Source organism: Ciconia boyciana, chromosome 3, assembly GCF_034638445.1.
Source record: "Ciconia boyciana chromosome 3, ASM3463844v1, whole genome shotgun sequence".
Classification (NCBI taxonomy): Eukaryota; Metazoa; Chordata; class Aves; order Ciconiiformes; family Ciconiidae; genus Ciconia; species Ciconia boyciana.
The window spans coordinates 41,755,174-41,775,448 of record NC_132936.1 but is presented as its reverse complement, the minus strand read 5'-3'; the positions used below and the strand labels follow the sequence as shown (position 1 = coordinate 41,775,448).

At 43.9% G+C, this 20,275-nt stretch overlaps 2 protein-coding genes across 2 annotated transcripts; one reads left to right on the top strand and one right to left on the bottom strand.

Annotated features, from left to right (window-relative positions):
* Nucleotides 1-431: 431 nt before the first annotated feature.
* Nucleotides 432-2,723, bottom strand: PNRC1 (proline rich nuclear receptor coactivator 1). The gene is made up of 2 exons (XM_072855450.1): nt 2,295-2,723; nt 432-1,565 (listed from the first exon to the last, which is right to left on the bottom strand). The coding sequence occupies exons 1-2, from the start codon at nt 2,721-2,723 to the stop codon at nt 1,125-1,127; spliced, it is 870 nt and encodes a 289-aa protein (XP_072711551.1). The 3' UTR covers nt 432-1,124.
* Nucleotides 2,724-2,779: 56 nt separating this feature from the next.
* BORCS6 (BLOC-1 related complex subunit 6) lies at nt 2,780-13,890 on the top strand. Its single transcript, XM_072855449.1, is given in 3 exon segments — nt 2,780-2,899; nt 2,901-7,233; nt 9,673-13,890. Coding segments are annotated over 2 exon segments (1,197 nt in total). The 3' UTR covers nt 3,978-7,233; nt 9,673-13,890.
* Nucleotides 13,891-20,275: the final 6,385 nt, after the last annotated feature.

Genomic DNA, 20,275 nt, shown 5'->3' with positions numbered 1-20,275 from the left:
AAAATTTTGTATGAGCTCTTAGTTTAAAACATATATAGTTAAATAGCCCAATAGCATTATAATGAAAAATTTTGCAACTGTATGATTAATTTCCATAAACAAAGCAAATAAATTCTCCCTTAGTTTTTAACCAATCTCATTTCAGGGCTATGTTAACGAATACTGCCAATTCACACACACGGAACAAAGTGATGCTTTATGTCAGGAGCAGTAGTGCATGTGGCATGAACGTAGCTAACACTGTTCGCTCCAAATCTTTGAAAACATCATTCATGCTGAGGAACCACCTCAGCTGGGATGCTGCTGCTAGTGCTTTCTTCCTATATATCCTTCAAAATATTCCTACTGATGCACTAGAAGGCAATCAAGTAATATAAGTTCACATACTTGAATTAAGACACATATACACACACACAAAGAAAGAGACATGCTTAAGGGGAGGCCAAATTGTTTTATTTAATTTTTTAGTGACCAATTGGATTTTTGGCAGAAAGCTCTGCTATTTTCTTTTTTTTTTTTTCTGTTTTTTTTCTTTTTTTTTTTTAAGAAATCAGCAGTGCTCTAATTGATGGGTTGGAATTTTACTCAAATTCCAGTTAATTTTAAAAACAGATAAACAGGAATTCCAGAACTATTTCCAGAGCAGAGAGCAAAACTTCACATTTGTATGAAAATTCCATGTTTATACTCAACCGGGACACAGAATGTAAAACTATTGTCAGTAGTGCATGAATAAAACATTCACATTTGATCCGGAACCTTAAAATCTGAAAGCTGTACTCTCCTTCCAAAATTTTAATTACCTTGTGCAAATCAAGTCAAGTCTTCATGTGTCAAGCACGCACTTAAAATTGTCCATATTTTATATACAAGACATCTACCATTCAGGCAGTGCAAAATACATCCTTTCATAACAAAACTAAAATGTACCTCTCAAAGTATGAACAAGAATATACACATAATACATGATGTACACTATTTACACAACCGTAAAAAATATAATACAAGGATTTTTTAATGTGATTATAAGACTTGACAGTCTTTTGCAATTTCTGTTGCAACAAGGCAAGTTTAAGTTTCCTGGATGGAGTTTTCTTTGCCAATTACTCGAGAGATCTTGGAAACTATGCTTGAACTTTTAGGAGAGTTTTCAAATGGACTGCCATCAGCTCCCTGTTTTGGTCAGACGGTTCAGCTGTGCCACCCACCCAGTGGCTGGGTGGCTTTGGAAGGACACTAGGAGATGGTGGGTCACTAAATTTTGCCCCAGCATAATTTTCTTTTTGGCTCGCTTCAGTTAGGGTGATAGGTTTCTTGGACTTGGCATTTCTGAAGTTCTCTGTGTTTTTAAGTGGCTTTTTCTCCTGCTTCTGAATTATTTCTGGCGATACAGAATCTTGCCAAAAGTTCTCGATCTTTTTTGCCGAGGTGACCTTTGTTAGTGGCATGTTACATTTACTCTTCTGTCTGTTAATCTTTGGTTGTTCACACAGATGTAAACTGTGAACAGGCTGGCTGTAGGGGATGGCAGCTTTCTCAGACTTTCCCATCTTGTTCTTTAAGAACTGCAGAGACAAAGAATTCACGTCAACACACGACCCCTCTCCTCAAGAAGCGCCTCCGGCAGCGCACAGGCACAGTTACCGCCCCACCGGGGCATCCGCTAGCCGGACTCGAAGCCGTGCTCCCGCACCGCCCCTGCGCCGGGCTCCCGTAGCACGGCACCGGAGACGCGAAGCGAGGCGCTGGGTGCCGCCTCACGCAGGGGCGGGGGGCAACGGCCGCGCTCCTCCTAGCTACCCCACGTCTCCTGCAACTCTTCCGTTAGCACGTACGCGCCTGCCGGCAGCGCCCACCAGCCGCGGGGCGGGCAGCAGAGCCCTCTCCGCCCGCGGGGCCTCACCGCCTCCCCAGCCGCGCTCCCGCGGCCGCCATGGGGCGCTGCGCCCCGCGCACGTCCCGCCTGCGCGCGCAGGGGCCACTGGCGCGCGGCCAGCAGGCTAAATCCGGCTGTTGCTGGGCGCAGCGGCGGCCGCCGATTGGTGGCGCCGAGCAGCCAATCGCCGCCCGCGATTTCGCTCTCTCCCTCCTCCCCCCGCCCCGTCCGAGCAGGCGTAACGGAAACTTCTCCCCCCCCCCGCCCCGTCCGTACGCCTGCAGGGGGCCAGGGGAGGGGGGCAGCTGCTCGCTGCTCCCCCCCCGGCGGGGAGACAAGTGGCCTCCCGGCTCCCAGGGTGCGGGAGAAAGGCGGAGGGGGAAAGAAGTGAGCAGAAGTAGCGGAGCCCCGTCTTTACCTCCTTCCTGAGGGGTTTGCCGGGCGCGGGTCTCGAGGGGGCGGGTGCGGGGGGCTCCTCCGGGGGGACCGTTACCATGCCGGGGGCGGCTGAGACCGTTGGCGCAGGGTGAGCGCGAAGTTCGCCCGGGCCGTGCGTTCCCAGCGGCGTCCTTCTCCCCAGGCCGGCGCGATGCTGTTGGTACTGTTGGTAACGGCTGGGCAAGAGCCCCGCGGGGCCGGGCCGAATCTTTCCCTTCCTCCGCCGGACTCTCTTCAGCGCGGGCCGCGCGCTGCCCCCCGGGCCCGCCAGGCAGCAGCTGGGCTGGTTCTCACAGTTGCTGTCCCCTCGCCTGAGGCGCTGTAGAAGAGTGGAAGGCAGCCGCCTGGGGTCTTCGGTGCCTGCCGAGATCCGAGCTAGGAAGGGCGGCGGCGCCGTGGTGGTGACCATGGTGGGACGTGGGTACCCAGAGCTGTACCGGGGAGAGGGGTCGAGCCCAGGTGGGAATGAGCGGGTCGGGTCGCTGGGGAGCGTCTGCCCGGGCTTTGTGGGCTGAGATGGTGGCGCAATAGGATCCGCTGCTAGGAGAACATGGCGGGGGAGTGAGAAGAGCAGCCACCAGCGCCCCGGTGTTGTTACCCGAGCGGGGCACACCCCCTTCTGCCCCCGCGCCAATCGCCGTGCGAGGATGGCGCGAGCGGCACGCCTCTCCACCAGGCGCCGCCAATCTCGGCGAAACGGCGGCCTCTCTGGCCCCGCCTCGGCCAATCGTAAGCGACACAAACACTTGGGGCCACGCCCGCTTCCGCAGGCCGCCCAATCCGGGCAGACACAAACAGCGGACACGCCCCAGTCTCCGAGTCACGGGCCCGCAGTGCGAAGCGAACGGAGGGGGTGGGCGGTTCTCCTTGCGAGGGCCGCCGGCCAATCGGGCGGCACACAAACAGCCGCGGCCGCGCCCCCGCGCGCCCCGCAGCCAATCGAGGGGGACGTAAACAGGCGGCGGCGCGCCCCCTGGTGGGCGGTGGCGCGCCGGCGAGCAGGCACGCGTCGCCCGCCATGGAGGTGCCGGCGCTGCGGCTCGCGGCGGCCGCCGGGCTCCCGGCCGCGGCGGAGGAGGGACCCGGCCGTGAGGCGGCGGGGCGGAGGCGGGACGAGCGCAGCCTGGAGGCGCTGAGCCTGGCCGCGGGCGGCGGGGCGGCGGCGGGGCGGCAGCTGCCGGAGGGGCGGCGGGCGACGCTGGCGAGCGCCCTGGAGCTGGAGGGGACGGTGCTGCGCGAGGGGCGCCTCACCCAGTTCGTGGCCAACAACCTGGAGCGGCGGATCCGGCTGAGCGGCGCCCCGCGGGGCGAGCCGGCGGCGGCGGCGGGGGGCGGCGGCGGCTCTATCCCCGCCATCGACCCCGGGGCGCTGCAGGACGTGGTGGCCCTGGCCGGGCAGGTGGCGGCGCAGGTGGACGAGCTGCTGCGCAACGTGCACTGCGGCCTGCAGGCCCTGACGGCCCTCAGCGTCGGCTGCATCCAGACCTACCGCGACGGCGTGGAGAGCCTGGGCGAGGCGGCCGACCTCAGCATCCGCGCCATGTACGCGCTGGTGGCGCGCTGCGAGGAGCTGGACCGCGCCATGCAGCCCGTGCCCGCCCTGGCCAAGCGCATCCGCGACATGAAGGGCACCCTGGAGCGGCTGGAGGGGCTCTGCAAGTAGCGCCGCCCCGGCGGGGGTCACCGCCCCGGCGGGCGTCGCCGCCCCGCCGCTGTTCCCGCTGCCGGCGGGATGCCGAGCGAGGAGCCGCCGGGCCTGGAAGACCGGGGCCCCGCCGCCGCCCTTGCTGGGCCTTCTCCGGGCGCTGGAGGGGGGGCCTTGGCCGCTCCGACAGGCCCCGGCCCGGCAGCTGCCCGCCCTGCCAGGCTTCCCGCCGGGGCCGCCGCTGCCTCCGGCGGCCCTCAGGCTGCTGCTCTCCCTCTCCGGTAGCCCCGCCACCGGGCCCGCGCACGGCGGCTTCAGCTCTCCGCCTACACGTCCTTCCTCTCCCTCTGTGCCCCTGTACGTGACCGGCCGGCATCTGTGGCCAGTTCGCTGGTATTAGTCTGGAGGGAGTGAAATTTTTGCAACCGATGAAGGAAAAGGTCCCAGTCGAAATCGCGGGGTAAATGGCAGACGGTGCTTTTTAGCTTCAGCTCCATTAAAGAATTTGGATTCCACATGCCTTATGCTATTTACTGAGGGCTAGGAAAAACTAACCAATCTTAATTAAAAGCAGCTGTTGATTTTTTTTTTAACCAAATTTGAAATTGTTGTGAATACTTGCTTGATGCTTACAGGCATACATGCTTATTTGTAGTTGACTCAGTGCCTGACGAGTAATTCTCACTTCTGCCGTTACAGCAAATAAACACGCAGAACACTGCTGTCTCTTATAGGACACAGTTGTAAGAGAAGAGAAGAGGAAATTTAATATATATAGCAAAGACACTTGCTTTCTGAGAAGAATAGAAAATCCATGGAATATAATTGAGATTCAGATAAGAACGAAGCTATATGCAAAGTTCTAAATAAAAGCCTTCAGTTAAAATATGCTTTGCCTCTATTAGTCTCTACAGTTTTCACAGTGTAGAAGTTTAAATGGCTTCACTGTGAAATGGGCCTGTGATTTTGGGGTTTTTTTTGTTTTTTTTTCAATTGGGAAAATACCTATTTAATTACATGAGGAACATGAATATGTGATGACTTTACATGGGTGTATGACTGACATAAAATGGGTACTTTGGGAGAATTTATTTGTATAACTTGAAGCTTTTGTATATGCATCGCTGTATGCAGAAGTGATTTTGCTGTATCAGTAAGTATTTCCTCTGAGGCCTGAGAGTAGCCAAATTCTCTGCTTGCTATGGTTCCTATGCAACTAGCCTCTTAAATGATGCTCTTAGCAATCCATTTAGGTCACAAATGTCCTTGTAACAAGATTTCAGCAGAGAAATGATCACTGTGATCTTATGTATGTATAATGGTGCTTTCGGTGACCAGCGGCTCCTAAAAACCTTGGAGCAAAGGTAGCTAGAAATACTATGCGAGTCCTGTAACTTTCGATTGAAGAGCAGATAGGTTTATGATGGGTGCAGCTGCTACCCCACCATAATCTCATTAAAAACACTGACTGAGGGGTGGACGCTGTGATATACTGTGCTTCTGCATGTAGACAATACTGAATTGTAACACAATAAGTTGGGTTTATGCCACCCTGGTTTGCATAATACCAGTCTCTGGCCTGTTTTGGGCTTCTCAACATGGCCATGTCTTTCCCTCAGCACAGGGATGTATTTCATGTGTGGCCTTCCAACCCTAGCAATGGGAGAAGGCTGGAAATGGGCTGTGCCAAGGTCGTGCTCTTTGTGGTCACAGCTCTCGTGGTACTGTCTTCTGGGGAATAGCTGTGGCTCCAGAAGGGACCAGAGGTCTAATAGAGATTAGTGGAGAGAAAAAGGAGAACTTAACTGCCCCTGCCCATGGGCCTAGAAGACACTAAAGATTTCATAACACCACAGCAACAGCGGTACTTTTAATAGTTTTGGGGTGTTATTCTTCGGAAAGTTTGAACTTGTCTATCATGGAGATGCAGGAGTTTTGCTAAGTATGTTTTGTATATGTCAAGAGTGAAAACCAAGGTTTGGTCTTGCTTAACTTGTGAGTATTGTTGAAATGTACAGGAAAGGCCTGCAAGCTTATTTGTATAACCCCATATGTACAGCTACGCTTTATTCATACAGGCGAAGGTGAAGCCTTTAAAGCATATGCGTTTCAGTACGCTATTCGTTTTCGATAGCATTTCATTTGCAGTCACCTACGTTAAATGCTAATTCCCTGCTAAAATTGTCAAGTCTGCAGAATAAAATGATTACTTTTATGTTTGTAATTGTTAGTGATTAGTTGTTGTTGAAGTGTTTCACCTCTTAATTATTGCTTTTCTTATTTGGTAAAATAATTTGAAAGCTAATTTAAACTCTGCTCCTGTGTCTGCACAGAGACCCATTAATGTGATTGCAGAGCCGGTTTCAGTCTAGGTCCTCAGGCAGTAATTTCTGACAGTGATGTCATTCATGTGATGAAAAAGGGATGACTTGTGAATTACAAACATGAAGGAAGCGGTAATTACACTGGTTGGGTTTGGTTTTTAATATCTGTCTGAAAGCTTCAGCTTGTTTGAAGGGCAGACTTCACTGAGCTTGGCTCCTGAAGTGGCTCCTGTTCCCAGGTGTCTGCCTTGTACGTTTGCCATCCCTGGGGCAGGCGTGGCCAAAACGCTGCGAGCCTGTTCTCTGCCGCAACAGTCAGTATCGATATCTTACCGCATAGCTGCTACGGTTTCCAGCCTCCCCATCCATACCGGCCTCCATTGCTGCAGGAATGGTGACACTTGCCAGTGTCCCTGTCTGCGCCAGCCCTGCCCTTGAAGTCCCCTGTGAACCACTTGTGAGCTACGTGCAGCTCAGTAGCCACCAGTGAACCTGGTCCTTCTGCAGCCAGAGACTTTTGTACTGCCTTTTTGATCCCAGTCCAGGCTTTATTGTGCGTATTCTGTGTTAATTCTGGCACTTTCCAACTTTTGGATGTTGAGCATGAAAGCTTTCAGGTTCTTTTATAGCTTTTTTTGGCTTAATCGGTCAGTGACCAGAGTAAAACTATGTTTGGATTTTCCAAGACCTTCACATGGGTTTGCACATATTTTCTTGCTTAGTCACTCAGCTTTACAATTGGTCTTGTTTTCCTTTCCTCATCAGCTGCCAAGTGAACTTTCATTGTAATGAGACGGGCAAGGTCAAAGAAGAAAACTAACAAAATAAAATGACGTGCAGAGCACTAAGCAAAGCCAGATACAGAATTAGCTGTGCGCCAGGAATGACTTCCCTGCTCTGATAACCGCCAGTGACTCTCTTTGGAATTAGGTTACTCTGTTAGGAATTAGGTTAGTTTGATAATGTTTTTTTCTTCAGGACAAGTGTCAGATCTGACTATGGAAATGCTCTTTCTGATGAAGGTGTGGTTGGTTCTGCTTCATTCAGGGCTTCTCCTTGCTTCCCTCCTTCGTGAGGTTTTATATTCCCTGACTCTGAACTGATTCCATATCCATGCTATTTAAAGGAGTTTTACTAGATAAAACCTTACCACAGCTGAAAAAAACAACCAGTCACCCAAAGCAGGAGTGAACATCAGTGACATTTCACCTCTTAAGGCTTTTTTTCAGTGTTATTTAATTGCATCAGGTATTCAGTAAGTAAATATATCAACTTTTTGTAGTGTCCTCCTGCCAGCCAGACACTAAAATACATGTCTTTTGGCTGGAATGTCCAGATTTATGGTGGTACTTACTCCCATGAGTGAGGTCTTGACTGAGTTACCAGCATGAGGAACAGCATGAGTTGAATCTGAGAGCATACCTCTTAGTATTAAAGATGCGACTATTTTGAAATGGTTTCAAATACCATGGCTGTACTACCAGAAGACAAAAACCGTAATTCTAAAGCTTCAAAATTATCAGCAGCTTTCCAGAGGAGTTAGTAGATCAGCTCTTGTAGCAAACTCTGTTAGCTGAAACTGAGAAGTCTTTAAGATAGAGACCTCTTGCAATAGGTGTCATCCAACATAAGATAGGTTCTTGCTGTCAGATGCCACACTGTCTTGTCCTGATGAACACTGGTGTGTACATCTGAAGAAAAACCTTTAAAAGATCACCAGATCATGTTTATGTTGCTGTCACAACCTGCTTTTATTGCTAGGAAATTGCTTTGAGAAAAGGACATTCCTATAAAAATCACGAAGGGTCCCAATTAGTACATTTTTTGTGAATATTGTCTCCACTTCTGGCCCCATCCAGGAAACATATCCTGGATCCTCCTGCCATGTATGTAAGAGCACACACGGAAGAGAGAGAGACTCATGACCTTTCTCCTTTAGAAAGCTTAACGCAGTTACTGCATCAGATGCAGGAACTGAAACTCGGCTGGGTTTCACATTTGCTGCTCCAGCTTGGTGCCTGGGGAAAGCTTTTGTCATCATTATTCTCTGCTGTTCAAAGCTCCAGAAGTAGAGATGTGATCAATGCACTTGGGCCTTAAGCTTCCACCTCAGAAGTCAAGATCGTCCTACCTCCTGTTACAGTAGTAGCATTATGCCCTTATCTTGAACAGGAAAAATGGTAAAGGATCAAAATTTCAAATCTTCCTGCAGTTCTGGTTCCCTCCTACTATTTATAGACATTAGAAGCAATGCAAAAAACAAACCAAAATTAAAAAAAAAAAAACCCCTTCCCCCCAAAGACTGCTAATTGATCCTCTTCCCAAATCTGAGAGGATGTGAAAAGGTTGGCAGTTTCATAAATAATAATAGTTACTGGCTGTCAAGGATAATGTGCTTGGGATGGCTCTCGCAGTAGTGTTGAATCCTGATAAGACTTAAGAGAACCTGAGTTTAAAGAAAATAAAATAGTACATTTTAATTAATATTGATAGGGTTGGAGATGGGGCAGTCTACACAACACTTGCAAAACTGGCATCTGGTTGTTTGCTGGCAGGGTTGGACTGCCGTGTACATCGGTCAGGATGCAGCAACATTCATTAACTGGGAGAGCACAAAAGCAGAGTTAAAACTATCTTGATTATTTTCATAGATTACAGCTAGAAAGCGCTGTCACTGTAATTGGTTCCAGAATTTGAGTTAACGTTGCTGTGATTAATTACTGTGAAGTACCTTTGTTGGAAGTTAATTTATTTCAGAGAAGGGTAATAATTTATGTCAATATTTTTATTTTCATGAATGCTAGTTAGAGAGGGAAGAATCCCAGAATTTTGTCCAACACTGTATTTCTTGTCTCAGTGTGACCAACCATGGTTTTTCCTTGTTTTCTTTATGGGCAGTGCTGGAAAAATTCCCAGCATTGAATTTGCTTGTAAGACAAAGAGCCATGCCCAGTGAGTTGCTAGAAAGTGCTTTGTTAAGGACAGCTTCCTTGTCTGGAAGTACATGTAAATGAAGGGGAAAAAAGTTCCACAAACTTGCCGGACAATAATTTCTAATTTTACAGTGATGTAATAGTCCTGGGTATCTGGTTTGTCACAGGGATCGTTTGACTACACTCAGTAGCAGAAAATCCAAAAAATCCCAAGTTGAAATCTTAGCTTTTTAATAAATGAGCTTTTTTCCTATGGCCTAATATCAGCAGTGACATTTACCAGCCATTTTCACTCTAATGAGACTTTTCTTGTCTGAACTTGAACTGTGGCCATTCAAGGAAATGCTAACCTGAAAAAAAACTTCTTTAAAGTCAAAGTATCATTTGACTTTGTTCCTCTTTCTGTTTTCACTACCTACGCAATTTGTTTACCCGGTGGATTTTTTTTTCCCCTAGGCTGGGACTTTCCAGTGACGTGTCCTCAGCTGGAAGGAGAGGGGAGTTTCTCACTGCTAAGCAACACTGGGATTTTCCATTTTCCAAAACTCTTCCTGCATGCCATTTATAGTTGATGATATGGCTCTAGTTTGGTTTTGTTTCCCTCTTTGAAGACAGAGATGTGCAACTACAAGCCTTTAATCTCTCCTGCTCCGATGTCATGAGCTTTCTTTTGTCTGCTGAGAGCAACTGGAAAGTTATAACAGTGTCCCCCCCGCCGTTCACCAGCCATTTTCCACAGCCACCAGCTGTACTGGATTTCCCCTGGCAAAACCTTGTCCTGGACCTCATCAGTTCTCAGCGTTATTATTTGATCCCACTTATCTTCTGTCTTCAGTTGCATGACTTACTACATCAGTGTTGTGATCGTACTACCAAGGCACCAACCTTCTTATTTTATCTCAGTTATGTCCTCTTTCAGCTGCCCTTGTTTTTCATTCCTATTCTGCCTCAAATTCAAAATGGTCATCTGCAAGTCCCGGCCGAGGCTAGCTTCTGCTGCCTACCTGACCTGTTCTCTTTTGATGTCACCCATTCCTTTATCCTTTAAAATGTCTCAGTAAATGACCTTATGCTTTCTTTTGCTATGACTTCCTTGCTGCTGTCTCCTGCAATGCTTCTTGTACCCAGAATACCCGCCACCAGTTGTGTTGGTTTAAATCAACCCTCAGGAGTAGGCAAGTCAGAAACTATGTAGATAGTAGATTTCTATTTATACTAAACAGAAGTCATTACAGAAAAATTAGACATCTGTAACAGAAGAGAGCTAGGTCTTGTTATTTGGTTCTGATCTATTTTAATGATATGTCAACAAACGCAAACAAAACTGAACAAACTACTTGTAAAATAATACTAGTGGAACTGTGTGTGCTGTGATGTATCTGGTAAGAGATGGGAAAATCAATCAGCTGCTGCTTACATAGGCTCTAGAGGACGGTGTTATAGAATACCAAATACCATGTGGTGAGGTGATGCAATATTTATAAAATATGTGCAAGTCCCCAAAGCAAACTATGTTGTTTTTCCTTTTAATCATAGAAAGATTAAATAAATACTGGAGTAAGGCTACTCCTAAATTCAGTTCTGGTCTTCCTGCCTTCCTTCTGGCATGTGCACACACAGGGCTCTCGCTGACTTTATGTGGAAGTTATGAAAGTTAACAGGAGTTGTTATATTTATTACTTGCAACAGACCTTGGAAAGGAACAGTGGTAAAGAAGGATGGGCTTGAATATTAGTACAGGATATGCCAAAACAGTGCCTCCCATTTGTTCACCGAGATTCACATGTACCTACTTTACTATGGCAAATAAATTCCTTTTTAACAAGATTATTCTTCCTTTACTGTCAGTGATGCACAGTCAATGGACAAATGCAAGTCATAACCAAAGGACTAATTCTACATAAGTATTAAAATGTCTGTTTTAAAACAAAAATTAATGTTGGGCTGTACTGAGTTGAATAGCTGTAAAAAGTCAAGCTTAAAAGTTGTTAAAATTCAAGTTTTAATAATGGTCAACTAGGCAGTTCTTAATAAGTATGTACAAGCTTTTTATTAAAATACCTATCAGCAATGATTGCAAAGACTTCAGTCCAACCAAACGCCAGGGTCTGTTTCTTGCACTTTAACTGAACCAGAAGTGAGGTAACTGGTTTGGACATTCAGTAAAGTAGGAGTCATGGAACATGTTTCCCCCCTGTGTTAATATAAACCAGAAGAATTGCGTAACTTGTTGATGACTACTAGAATTTACGTAGCACTGTAGAAGTTTTTTGTTGCAGCATTCATTGATCAGCATTTATGGCTGTGAAATCAAATGCACGTAGTCTTTGCCCTTGATTATTTATGAGCTTTGCTTTGAGGTAGGGATAATACTTTGTCTCAGAAACAGTTAGGTTTTGCTAACAGAAAAAAACAAAGACTGGGACAAAACTTCATTTGTTTCTCTACAAATCTGTAAGTGAGACTTCGATTTAAATATCTTGCTGATAGCCATTTGCATAGTACTTTGGAAACAAAAAGTTTCCTGGGTTGAACATAGGCAATCGACTTCTCATTACACAATGTACCTTCAGTGGCATGACTTGTTGCTGCTGCCTGCTAGATAGCGTATCTTTGACGTTGTGTATTACTTCTGTAAAAAGGCAGCTGGATGATGTAAACACAGGGGAGTCATATCAAAAGGTTTCTCTATTACACCATTTTATTTATTAGGATTTTTTCTTCTGATTCCTTTTTGTTTCTTATTATTTCCCTTGGGGAATGCCACAATTGAGCCCTTCTTTCCAGTCCCAGCAGTCCATGGTTAGTAGTTTGTTTTTCTAGGTAGCACTGCTGTTTTAAACTACCTCTAACAATGTAAATCAACAAATATACTTTGTGCATACATCACGTTGGCACAGCCAGCATGCTAGTAGGCTGAAATACTTGTATTTTGGAAACCTACTCAGTACCAGGCATTGTTGAAAGTGAATTCTCACTGCAGAAGAGCGTTTTTGTGAGTCACTGCAGAGGTGGCATGTCCCTAGGGCAGAAAGGGATCAGAGATCCCACAGGGAGATCTGCAAGCATGGCTCTAGGTTGCTTCTCTAGAAGAAAGGATAAATAGGTCAGGTGTTAGATTGCCTGGATTGCCATAGATCTGCCAGGGTGGGTCTGCGGGGCTGGCAAACACTCACTGCAGCCACTATCTCCTTCAATGACAGAAACTACTTTATCTCTGAGGTGATTAATACTGTCGAAACTGGATACACATTTATTTATCATGCTTTTGGATGCCATAGTTCATGTCGAAGAAAATAATATTTACCATTAAACAGATGATGAATGTAATTGAACCATCCTTTGCAGCCCACACCCCATAAAAAAGAGGAAGCAATTGCCAATTTTTGTATGTGTGGTTTTGCCGTCCAAAGGTAAAAAAACTTTATGGTGACAGTGGGTGTCAGTAACAGATGGAAAAGAACATAGCCAGATCAGGAACAACGGTGGATGTAATTGTAGTTTGCTGACTATGGTTTATCTGAGATCTGTCCTGAGTTTAACTTTGTCTTGGCCTTTTCCACGTTGGAAATCTTAAAAGATACAGCAATAAAATTCCCACATGGTTTTTCTATTAAAGTATGAGTGAAATGTTTGTTTCAAGATCTGGATTAATAATATCAGTTGTGTACTTTTAATAGTTCAGCTTCACATGTTAAGTTGACCCAAATTTTCTTCAGATCCTTGGTAGATCACAAATCTAAGAGAAACTGAGACCATGTTTTGATATTTGGCGGCAATGCCAGGCAAATGTTAAGGTGGCCTGAGCAACTCCTCTCCTGCCCCATCCCTGCCTGCTTGTTCCTGACCATCCACTGCATTTCCCCCTGAGTTTATCCATACTGCTTATGCAGCCACAAAATGAACCAGAGCAGGAACTTGACCCAGCTGAGCCCAGCAAAGAGGGGGGGTGGCGGTGGTTTGCTTTTCAGCCGCATTGATTCCCTCCCTTGTTTCACTGCATGAAAGCACAGACAGTTGCTCAGCAAAAGGGAGGAATCGACGTGGAGAAGAAAGGGTGTGCAAGCCTGATCCTCACAGCTGAGATAAGGAAAGTGCTCGGGAGGGCTTGCAGCTGCTCCCAGTTGACCTACAGCCTATGGAAGCGAGTTGCTTGTGCTGGTAGTTGGGTTGCTCCCAGGAAAGAGGCCCATAGCTAGAAGCAGGGTTGCACTGGAAGCAGTCATTAAGCAGTGCCTTAGATTTTAATTTTATGCAGTTAGATATATAAAAACTCTTTTCTGCGTGGCTGAAACTTCAGCTATTGAGTGGGTAAAAAAGATTACCTAGCAACAGCTCTACCTGTTTTGAAGCTGGTACAAACTGCAGTGTAGAGAAGAACAGAAAATAATTAAGTGGGTTTTGTTTCAGGACAAAATGCCTTGTCTTTTCATTCTACCTCTTCCCTCTGTGGTAATCAAACTTTGCTTCTAAGATACAAACAATCAAAATAGGCTTCCTATTTTAAACCAGCATACCCTTGTGTATAACCAGGATCGTGTCCATACTATTTATACTCACTTGAGACTCTCTATCTCTTTGTCATCATTCAATAATTTACATTTAATAAATCACTTCAGTTCTATTCATGACTCTCTGCTGTTGTGTACCAATGTTTGCTGGCACGTTTTTCTAATTCTCCGTGTTAGAGAACATGTATAGGTAGGGCCTGAGTCACAGTTCACTGAAACTGATAAAAGTCTTTCACTGAAGTTTAGAAAGCTTACAATGTGTCACATAGCTGGTCTCTGGCAAAACATCCAATTACAGTAAAAAATACAATACTAAACTCATTTTAGCAGATCTGACTCCCAGTACGTGGAAAGATATGTGGAGATTTTTCTCCCCAAAGGGATTTTTGAAAAGCAGTTTCTGTAGAGCAGAGGTAGATATGGGAATTCACAAAGTGACTTTTCTGAAGAAGCTTTAACATTTTCCAGTAACAGCCTGCACCCTTTCAGTGCGTAAAGATTGTTAGCCAAACCCCAAAACTTCAAACTACTGGAACACAGTGTGAACCTCAGAGATCCAGGAAATTAATTTCAAGCAAGTACAGAGTCATCTTCATATCTCCTTCCCTTTCTCAAGGACCTTAATCTCACTGAATAACTCCCTAAAAGGCCATCTGGACAAGGACGGTTTCATACCCATACTGAGCAAAGGTTTGAGTACAAGGATAATAGCTTTATTTGTGTTAATCTTAACCTAGTTATGGCAGGTAAAGCCAGCAGTGGAAAGAAGTGGCATGGACTTCAACTGTAACTGTATCAACAGGAACGGACCATGGGCACTACGTTCTCTGAGGCAGTCTATTCCATAACGTCCATCGTAAGTTGTCACTGTGCTATGAAGCCTGAAGTGCTGAGAATGTGAAAAAGAGTATTTCTAGGGAATGACAAACATACTTCAAATGAAAAAAAAATCTTTTCCTTTCCCTAAGGAATGCTTGGAAGAAATGCATTTACAACCTATACAACGTCATTGTCTAAAATGACATTTGCCAACTTGTTCTTAAGGTTCCCTAGATCAGTGATGCTGCAGATGTATATGCTAGGATATTCTTCTTGCTCTCTACTTCCTTTTGAGTGAAGCTTTTCCAGGAAAGAGTAGCACGTGTTCTTGTAAAGCTTGTTCCACAATGCATACTGACAGAAAGCAAAACTAACCTCACAAGGGCAACGTTTGAGCATCTGATTTTATATATACATGCATACATATATTTTACCATAATTTAATTTGTATACAATATAAATATATATTCAGATTTGATTTTAAAAAAGCCTGTATAGCTGCCAGGCTGATCACTTTGCTTTACTCCATTTTCCTTTCCTTTGCCTTTGGCCAGTTTCTTGGGGTATTTTCAGGACTGCAAACACCTCAAGAGAGAGACTGTGGTCTTCATCTATATTTGTAGACTATGTTACGCATATTTTGTATAATACCGCCACATAAATAAAAACAGGTCTGTATGTATTTTCTCAGGTACTATATTACAGCTCATACACATATTACTCTTCACAGGCTTTATATTCGCGTATATTATAGTATACATATCTATAGGCATGAACTTACGATGCAGAAGGTCTGAGAGAGTGCCTATGGGTAAATAATCTTTTCTTTGTGTGACTGATCACGAGAAAAAGATTTCTGCCAGTATAGCAACGCAGAACTTGATCATCATGTATGCAGGTTTGTAGGCTGAAACACTGAAACACTCTTGGCTATTTCAGGCTGTAGAGGCATGATAACCCTGTAGCAGCTACTGACTACCCTAGTCTGCCTCCCGCACTAACCAGAACCTCAGTTACTGCATTAGTTTTAACCACAGCCTCCATTCAGGGCAAGATTTTTACTAAGGTGTCCATAAGACAGTAGAGAAAGTAGAAAGTGTAGCAACAGAATGCTGTTTTACTTTGTGGAATCCAGTCACTCCCTAGCCCAGCTCCAAAGACTGTGAGTCATGCTTTCCGCTTACGTAAATTAGATGAGTGTCTCATGTATTATGTCATACTTCTCCCTACTGCTAGTCATCTTCCATTGTGAAATTTTAGTTGGTTGATTACTTTATCCATACTCAAAGCACACTACTACCATACGATTTCATTTTATGCAGTAGACCATAATGTTAAGTAGACTTAAATGTTACAGCTGGGTATTTTTTACAGTGTAGATTTCCACTGAAGATCATCCTTCACAGCTGATATGAATAAGGCCTCAGGTATCTAGGTCAAACCATAAGAACTCTAGGGAGACCAGTGTTAGTCCTCCAGGAATGACAGGCACCTCCCTTATAAGCCTGTTGTCCAGCTGTGTATCTCTGTTACATCAAGCACACCATCATTTCAGCTGCAGAGGAACAACAGCAAGGCATCTTGTTTTTCAGGCGTGCAAGTCAGTGCCTGAAGGCACAGCTATCATCCCTCTTGAAGAACAGCAACCCTCTGGACAGACAGACACCTTCTTCCCTCTGCACAGACACACATCTTTCCAATTCCTTTCCAGCTAGATCTCCTAAGTAAATCACCTCCTAAATAAGTTATCTGCCATGTCTGCATGTCAGAGCTAAGACTGTTAATGTCCCCTGTAGTGGTGTGAGATTTACAGGCCATCATTACAGCATATGCATGTCTGGTGGTGTAGTTGGATAGCTTATGGTGACCACCCCAAGCATGATACCCAATTCAGGGACCTGAATTTAAAGCAGCTCCATCCCAAGCTCCCTGTGTGCTCCTTGCCTATACAGAGATTTACTCTACAGGTTGAACTAACCTGTAATACCTTAGAGACTTGAGCTGAAAATGTCGTATTCCCAGAATGAAAACCTGAAGGAAAATGTAAGATTTAAATAAAGACTTGAAAGCAAGCTGCTTATATTGCATCCATTAGTCTGTTAGTTTTATTACTTGTACAGAAAGGAGGGTGTAGTCTATATTCTACTAAATGTCTGGTTGTCTTCTGTTGGAAATTTTATTAAGAACTGTATCATACTCTTGCACTAGGGAATCACTCCAGGAGTTGATTTTGCTATTTTATGCTGTTTCCTGGTTACCTTGGACAGGAAAAGTAACTGTACTTTAACTTATATAATTTTAAGTCTGTGAGGTCGTGGTGCCCCCTAATGTCTTGAAGACTAACGACTGGTAACTTTGCTGCTGACTTCCTCTCAAAGCTCTTTATAGGAAGAACACTGTAAATGACATCTTATTTTCTCAAATATGTTGCAGCACTCAAAACTTTGTTTCAACATCCCTTTTTGGTATTGTGTATATATAAGGAATAAAATCACTTTCTTTTTAAATCTTATTTTCATTTTCAAACCCAGAAAAATATCTTGTCTCAGAAGTTAGCTTCCTAGTTGACACCAAACAAATAGGCATGCATTAAAAAATGTTGAGCTCCTAGCATTTTCTTTTGATTTTTAAAAGAGTCAGTGCATAGTCAGCATTTTTAAATGTAGAAGCCTACGTATGTATTAGAGAACTTAACCATAAGCAACCATAATATTAACTTTCACTTAAATCTAAAAGTATGTTTTCATTGTACTGGTTTTTAGGTCTTTTTTTTTTTTTTCCTTCTGATACTATTAGAATCTAAGTACTATTGGCATAAAATATGACTACAGTAACAAACAAGTTACAATATTTATTCAGATTTAGACAGTACTCACCCCTTCCCACAAAAGCTTCATGCATGCTGAAAGTAAATAAGTCATAAAGGAACATTGTAGTAGTCATCCATTTTGTCGTAAGTCAGTTTGCCATGAACATTAAAACCAATAAACAAGGAATGAATTAATTGAATCAGTAAATAAATAAATAAATAAAAATTTTACTATGTTCCATATATGAGAACATACAAGTTTATGGCATCAAGTTTCTTTCCAAGTGAACACTTATACCACGAAGTGGAAAAATAATACTGTATGAATCATGTTTGCATACAGTTAGCTGCTTTCACAATTACTTTCACTTAAATAAATCCTGTTGTAATCTCAGTTTAGCAAATAATGTTTGATCTTTGTTTTTTTAAGAAAATGTATTTACTAGATAGAGTCAGAAATGTCTGTTTCATAGAACATCCTGAGGGATGCTTTTATTTTCTTACTACATTCGTTATTACTTTATGAACACATGGAAAATAACGTTATACTGAAACAGAACAGTAATAGGATTGTTGACCTATATCAATACAGAGAAGGGCAACACCATGTGTTCTTCCTTCAGGCAAAACAGCTAATTTATCCACTTTGCGTAGAACAAGTAACTTAAATTATCTAGCTACTTACAATATTAATATATGACATTAACAGTGTAAGATTATTCATCAGCAACAATTTGAGTAAATGTTCAGTTTGTAATTAGGAAAAAGAGTTCAAGTGTGCGTGGGAGGTTTGGTGTGTGGGTTTTTTTACAGTTTTAAGTCAAGGGAGAACACAAATGCAGCTCTCCATTACCTGAAACAATGCAGCTGAGCTGAAACCAAAGAAGTCAACATACCCATGGCACAGGGGATGATCCACATCCTGGGAAAATGACTTCTTGATCGTAGTGTCTGCTCTGCCAGGAATAGGATTTAAACTGGTGAGCAGAAACCTGAGTAAGAATACAGGCATCTAAATGCCTCTAAATAAAAGAGCATCGATATACAGAAAAGAGGGAATGTTACCTCATAGACTATTAGAACACTTGCAGTTGCTTTCTCAAAGCAATCCTTCAAACAACCACTACAGCCGCCTACGTGTTCCTTGTCCAAACGCACTAAGTGTTGGCTTTTGGAAGTCACACGAAGAATCTCGGAACTCGGTAGTACCCTCTGCTGGTACATCAGGAACAAGTCATCTTAATGTCACAACGTCAAGCAGGAAAGTATGTCCGTTCACAAAGACTGTTTGATGCCACACAAAACCATCATTCTATGCCTGCATAAATTGTTTCAAAGCGTCCAACATGGCAAAGTCTAGTGTAAACTATATATGCACAACACATAACATCAGCTGTAAATGACCAAGTTCTCCAGATCAGAAGGACGCCTCACCAAGGCAGCACTAGAGCAAATTAAGAGTAAACAGAGTCACTTGAAATCTGTGTTGTATCTGTGGGAGGCATTGCAGCAACACGTTCTCAAACACGTGAATACTCTATTACTCTGCTGGAGAATACTGGTCTTTTGGGTGATGGAATTTTCCCCATGTAGAATTCCCTAAGGAATATACTGAACAATGATGACAGCAACAGGGATTATTCCCTGCTTCTATATTCCCTGTCCTATATTCCACCTCTTAATGTCATATTTATAGCATATTCACTCTTAAAATCTAGGTGAAAACCACTATTCCCATGTCACCATCAACTGATCAACAGAACACCACTCATCTTGCTCAACAGCAGCTGCGACACTGTTTTGCTGGGAAAAAAAAAAAAAAAGGAAAAACCTGCTTCCTCCTTTCTCATTCAACAACTGGTTTCAAAGTGTCATCATTTTGGGTACCTGATGTGGAGCAAGACGGTATGTGGCAAACAGTCCTAAGTGTCACAACTCAGGAAAAGCCCTCCAGTGTGGTGAAGGTGCTCTGCTGAATGGCTACTCGCATTACACTGGTTTGCCAGAGGGACTTCCTCAACTCCGCTCAGCAAACCCCAGAACCACCAAAAGGCTAAGGTATGGATGATGCCTGGCTAAGCTCATTTTGTCTGTATGCTTCATTTTAACTCCCCACCTTATATTTCAAATTTAAAATATTTTATTTGCCTTGTGCATTGCTAAATAAATCAGATGTACATATCCTCCCAGTTTAACTATACATCTTTACATGGTACTTTTGCTCTGTAGCTGTTAAGTGTGTTTTAAAAGCATACCAGAATCTTAAAGTTAGATGACAAGAACAGAGATTATTGCTCATTCATTACATATTTTTGTACTATTCTTGACCTCTGCAAATTGTTTCATTCCTAATTTTGCCATACTGCTGGCATTACTGTATGTTGCTCTGAATTTATTGAAGTCAGAAACGGAGAATCTTGCAGTTGTTCTTTCCTTCTTGCTCTTTCTGAACACTCCTTGCACTCAAGTTTCACTTTCTTTTTTGGCTGGTCTTAGGCACCACCTGCTGTCTGACTGTTGCCTGTTTGTTCTGTAAAGGAAAAATCAGCACCTTATTTCAAACATCACAGAATAATGTTTTAATGGAAGTGTATTTAACAGTTAGGGAAAATAATACAGTCTTTTGCTGTAGCAAGACTTTTAATTTTAGCTAGAATGAGAAGATTAATATCTAACGATGACAAAAGCCTTAGAGGACAAAATTCAGAAACTTCTAATGTAGTACAAAAACCTAATGGCTCAGATATGCAAACTACTTAACTGACTACTTTTATTACTATGAAAGGATATTCTAGGGAAGAAACTATGTCAAATAAAACCTAGAGTGATAAAATGCATCAGGAAACAGTCACCGTATAATGAAGTTTGTCATAAATTCTAGACAGATCAAATTATTTCCATTGTTTTGATGTGTTCACAG

Excerpts from the sequence above, each read along its gene's own strand:
- PNRC1 (XM_072855450.1), bottom strand. The coding sequence starts at position 2,723 with ATGGTCACCACCACGGCGCCGCCGCCCTTCCTAGCTCGGATCTCGGCA. Across the intron at positions 1,566-2,294 it reads GCAAACCCCTCAGGAAGGAG|TTCTTAAAGAACAAGATGGG; the intron begins GTAAAGACGGGG and ends TTGTCTCTGCAG.